This window comes from Sparus aurata, chromosome 13, assembly GCF_900880675.1.
Source record: "Sparus aurata chromosome 13, fSpaAur1.1, whole genome shotgun sequence".
NCBI lineage: Eukaryota > Metazoa > Chordata > Actinopteri > Spariformes > Sparidae > Sparus > Sparus aurata.
Window position 1 is genome coordinate 22,192,366 of NC_044199.1, and position 6,000 is coordinate 22,198,365.

At 36.4% G+C, this 6,000-nt stretch overlaps 1 protein-coding gene across 16 annotated transcripts in view; it reads left to right on the forward strand.

Moving 5' to 3' along the window:
• Positions 1-3,905, forward strand: part of dlg2 (discs, large homolog 2 (Drosophila)) — a 216,801-nt gene extending 212,896 nt beyond the window's left edge. For all 16 annotated transcript variants that reach the window (XM_030438654.1, XM_030438657.1, XM_030438655.1 and 13 more), the window contains one exon: positions 2,944-3,905. In XM_030438654.1, the coding sequence (XP_030294514.1) occupies positions 2,944-3,050 (107 nt within the window). In that variant the 3' untranslated portion in view covers positions 3,051-3,905. The remainder of the gene's footprint in view (positions 1-2,943) is intronic.
• The last annotated feature ends 2,095 nt before the right edge of the window (positions 3,906-6,000 follow it).

Genomic DNA, 6,000 nt, shown 5'->3' on the forward strand with positions numbered 1-6,000 from the left:
GTGCCAGGCAGGTGGCTGTTGTAAACAAACCGGTGGATGTGTCAAGGGCCATGGATCCCAAAGGGAAAAAGAGAAAGATAGCTGATGAGAACAGAGGATTCAAGGAAGAATGGACCGAATCATTTGCTTTCATTGCCAATGCGGATTGCCTGCATGTTTGCTTTGTAATGAGAAGTTGTCGAACAACAAAAAGAGTAATTTGGAAAGACATTTCCAGGGAAGGCATGCTAAATTTGCAGCCGACTACCCAGTTGGGAGTGAGAGAAAAAGTGCGATTGCAGTACTTCTAGAGAAATAAGAGGGGCGCAAAGGTAGATTTAAGAAGTGGATTGCATCTCCAAACTCCACTACTGCTGCAAGTTTTGTTGCAACCCGAGAGATAATGAAGCGTGGAAAACCATTCACGGATGGTGATTACATGAAGGATTCATTCATCAAAATATCAGAGCACCTATTTTCAGACTTCAAAAACAAAACCGAGATAATCCAGAAAATTAAAGACATGCCTCTCTCCACAAAGACGGTAAAAGAAAGGGCCATTAAAATGGCAGGCGACATCACCAATTGGCAAATCAAGGACATTAATTCAGCTCCAGCGTACTCAATTGCCTGTGATGAGTCGTGTGATGTGATCGATATCGAACAGACAGCGCTGTTATGCAGGTATGTGAACTCTGATGGGCCGCAAGAAGAAATTATCTAATTAATACCACTGAAAGGCGTGAAACACGGGGGGAGGACATCTGTCCCGCTGTGCTGAAGTGTTTAAATGAATAAATGACACAAAAAATCTGATTTCTTTACTGTATTTCTATAATTTCATCAATGCAACCAAATATAATACATTTATATTGTAATGGAAGTTAAACTTAAAGCACCAAATATCGTACAGCATAGTCAAGTGGTGTGTCATTCTCTCCAGGATGCGCCGCAGGGAAAATAAACATTTAATCATGAATGCTCATTATGTATTTGTAGCCTACTTAGTCATTTTGATAGTAGGCTAATATAGCTAATATACACTTACAGCCTGTGTTGCCTTCATATAAGGCTTATATAAGGCTTTTAATTTTTTGCGGCTCCAGACAGATTTGTTTTTTGTTTTTTTGGTCCAATATGGCTCTTTGAACATTTTGGGTTGCCGACCCCTGCAGTAGACTAACACATGTGGTGTAATACCACATGCAGCATGTCAGATTTTGGCAAACAGGTAAGCTATTTTACACCTCTGCAGCAACTCCCTGCGCGCCTCTTTACATAAAGATTAATAATTTTTTTCATCATCATCACTGTTTTAGGCCGACAGTGATTCTGATATTCTCCAACGTAAAATGTTCAGCCTACACACAGAATTGTATCTGTTTTTATCAAGTTGTGATTAATTGAATGATCCTGAGTTAACGGCATTGTATTTTATCCTCAAGCCCGGGGGTTGATCGCTGTATATGGTTGAGGATAAAAAAAAAATAGAATTAACTCACTGAAGTGGACTAAAATGAAATGTAACCTGTCCTGTGTTTTTTTTAAAAATGTATTTATATACTTGTACTGGTTTTGAATCCAGCCTGCCGCTATGTGTTTTATTTATTATCAAAGGAGGCTACTTTTTATTTGGTAAATTTTCACATTTTTATTGTAGGCTACTTCTTTTATATCATAAATGCACCAAAACATGGCATCATTGAAATGGAAATGCCAAGTTCAAGTACATTCTACTGTAATGATAAGTAGCCAACTACAGAGTTCCCACATAATGTAAAAATATACATTAGTGTTCATTTTGGCTTATTAAGAAACTTGATAGGCTAAGTTAGACTTTCTAGACTGCGTAACCTTTATTATAATTCACAAATATGTTTTGCAGCTCCAGACAGATTTTTGTGGTGAGGGACTTGGGGGGGGGGGGCAAAAATGGCTCTTTTGATAGTGAAGTTTGCTGACACCTGCCCTAACTTCTGGTGAGGAGTCAAACTCTCCCTTCTGATATTCGTCGTTATACCTTGAGAAGAGTGAGATACATGTCTGGGCTTTCCTATGAACCACGGTTGACGGTCGCTACAGGTGTTTGTATCACAGGTTGATCTGGACGTCTCACGCTTTGCCACAGCTGACTGACGTCAACGTACTCTGCAGACTGTTTGACAAGCAGGCTGTATGACAGTGTATACAGTTTTCACACTGACTTGGCTTCAGCTTAATAACGATGTATGCGGCTCGGAGCGATGGCTTTAAGTAACCATTTGAACGCAGTGCGGAATGAAAGAAATACTCGATGGTAACAGGTGTCACAAGTTAACCTGGACGCTGCGCTCTCAGCGCCACAGCCAACAGCGGTCTCCACGCTGCTCTGAACAAATGCCTCAGACTGTTCCACCCATGAGTTGTTTGAGAGTACAGACATTCACGACAAAGATATGAGACCGACACCATGCACTTCAGGACGATTTGTGCTCTGTAGCGCTCGTCTAACAGTGGTTTGCAGGTCGCAGCCCCAGGCGAGAGGCATACCCGTGTGGATAGAGGTGTTCAAGCCACATCAAAACGAATACACATGACTTGAATCAATGAGCAGAATGTTTTTCCTGGTTAGCGGACATGGCCGAGGACCCCTCTCCAAACGGGATTCTCAAACCACACCACCAGCACACCTGGGACCCTTATTTATCTATGCATTTATTTAAGCATTTATTTATTTCTTCCTGTATTTATTCATGAATTTATTTATTTATGCATTTATTTATACATTTATTTATTTATGCATTTATTTATATATTTATTTATGCATTTATGTATACATTTATTTATTTATGCATTTATTTATACATTTATTTATACATTTATTTATTTATTTATTTATTTATTTATTTATTTGACTTAAGTCAGGTTTAGTCCTCCATACATACAAAGTTGTATAGTACATAAAGAATTCCCTTTGCTTTGCAGCCCTGGTTCAAGGAGACACCTTAGAGGACATTTATAACCACTGCAAACAGGTCATAGAGGAACATTCAGGACCCTATATCTGGATCCCCTCAAAGGAGAAACTATAATAACTCATCACCCTGGAAGTGAGCCTGGACTGCTAGAAACTAGTAATAACTTGTAACATATGATAACTGTATGGCAATGGATAGTCTTAATAATTATTGTGAATATGTTTGGGGTTTTTTTCTTTTTTTTTTTCTCTCGTCTTTTGTTTGGTTTTTGCTTCATTTTTCACTCAACATGAATGTTCCTGAATGTAAACCACAAAGTGTTAGGAAATTTAGGTCTCGAGACATGAACCGTTTGTATATTTGTTGATTTTAGTTTGAACATAAAGGAAGAGAAATGTAATCAAAACTAAATAAAAATGGGGTATTTGTCCACATCAGCAAACTGAATATACGCAATGCAGCTTTCATTGCTTCACTAACATGTAAAGGAAAGTAGGTAGTCCAACTGTGACACCCTTCCTTACACTGCACAACTAGTAAAAGATCAAATGAAATGTTATGGTTTGTCTGATTTTGCATCCGTGAATCTCCTAAACACAGCTTTCTTTGTGTTTGTTTACATGGTCTGTTCTTCCTTGAGTTACTGTTTCTATTTCTGACACTTTTTTTAAACTTGATTTTTTTCCCAGGAATACTCCCATTGAGATTCTGAATTTCTTTTACACGGGAGTCCTGGCATTACATTGAGGATATGTGAGGAACATGGATTTTTTTTAATGCTTTTTTTCATTATTTAAAAGCAAACATTTCTCATCCAGCTGTTGCATTGACAATGACAAGTAAAGGGAGAATGCCGCTATCGGCAACAGAGATGTAACACTATATTTTGCTACTTTAGGGCTAGAGGGCACAAGAGCACAGAATTATTTATTACTAAAATAATTATCTTTGATTAAAAGGTCATTTACAGAACTAATTGTGTTTGAGTGATGCAGTATGTTGTGACTGTGTTAGGGTGGACGGTACATTTTTGGTGAAAGAAACATTTGATGTTCACTGTGTTGTTTAGACTTGGAGAGGAAAGGCTGGTCAAAATAGTGATTAAGTTAAACATTGAAACACATTTTTGTCTTTTGAAACTAATAGCAGGAAGTGAATAATATAAAAACAAAGGACCAATACTTTTTGAAAGCATAAAATCATCTGACAGAAAAGCCAAAAGCACAGCAGGCGGAAAATGAAAGGAAAGTTAATGTAGAGATTGCATGAAATGCAATTCAAGATCAGATATGAATATTGTAGCAATATTAAAGAACTTTTAGAGAGGGATTCTAATATGTTTAAACCTAAGCCCTATATTTACATGTTTTAGTGTGTAAATGATTCATGTTAACCAAAGGTTTTGGAATCAGTCCAGTGGATTGACACAGCTGAAATGGCTGGAAGAAAGAAAATCCTTTGGGGCAACAAAATGATGTCCACCAAGTGTTTGTTTTTGTCACTGACAGGCTGAGTTTGTTATTCTAAGTGTCTGACAACATTATTGAAACCATTCCCAGAGAGAGAGACCTTTTTTCAAAACCTTTTTAAACATCTAAATAAGTTTTTAAAACATATAGATATAGGCCCCAGGTTTAAAGATACTAGAATTCCCCTTTTTGAGGATTTTTCACTTTGAAGAGGATACTGATTCAGATGGGTTGTTCTCCTCAGGCAGGCTGTTCCAAAGTCATAATGAGAAAGGACTGATAGTAATGACTGGATTTCTTGCCAAACACAGTGTGACCCAGTGAGCAGAGTCTGCTCTCTGGTTCATATACAATTTCAGCGGAACGCTAGTAACACAAAGCAAAAATGTTGTACTAAAACACCTAAGCTTCAAAGATACCCAACTGATTTGTCTATTTTTAGGAATGATTACAGCAAGTTTCATTGCTGGCACCTGACTAGAGAGACATTATTGAAAAATGTGAACCTGTCTTTAAGTTGTAAGATATTAAAATGAAAACCTTTAAACATACTGATCATGGACATAATATACAGTCATTGGTCACCTCAGCCTAAAACAGTAATCTTGACCCTCAGGTGGCATATCAGTGAGGCCTAATACTTACATCTCCAGACTGTGGTTCAAACAGAAAGCTGTTTGGTAAGACTTGTAATAACCATGATTTATAAATGCTAAATTAATATATAATTCAATTGTTGCTAATAGTTTTTTCACTGTTCACAGTGAAATTCGTTATAAACAATGGATTAAGCAATTTTTAATTAGAAAGTTACTACTAATGTTAATAATTTCTAAATAGTTAATAAATACTGTGTAGTTAATTATTTGGATGGCCTTTATAAGTTACAATGGATGTTTAGAAACCTCTGCAATGTCTTAATAAATGGCGTATGAAGCATTATATTGTTTAACAGGGAAATAACTTAACTCAAATTTAATTAAACATAAATGTACCATGCATAATTATTATCAAGTTGTACTATCTGTTTTAATAGCTACAGTCATGGCTGACCTTCTCTAAGATGCCATGAGACAATTACAATCAAATTATGAGATGTTTCTGAGGTGGAAAGATTGCTTACCGTCTGTTTAAAATAACTTGAAAAAAACCTTTAAATATTTCACAAAACACCTGATAGTCCTTGTTATTCTATCATGGATCAGCTAGAGAGAGTCAGGAGGCCCTATTGAAGCAGATTTATTACCATTTACTCAGGACATCATGGCTCATCCACTTCTAAAACAGACCCTCAACTCATCCAGTACGATACAATATATCCTCCAATAGTTTACTCACCAGTGGGTTGCCTTGTTTGAAAGGGCATACCAATTATTACCTCGCTTTGATGAAGATAATATATATAAAAATCCATCATATACTTAAAGCACTTGGAATGACTAATGCATCTACCAGTGTGATAACCTTCCTGTTCATTTTAACTGCAATGCCATTGGTTGTTAGATTCCCATGACACTAATTTTAAATCAGTATATATATATATATATATATAGATAAGATATAGATAAGATATATATAGGAGATATATAGATATA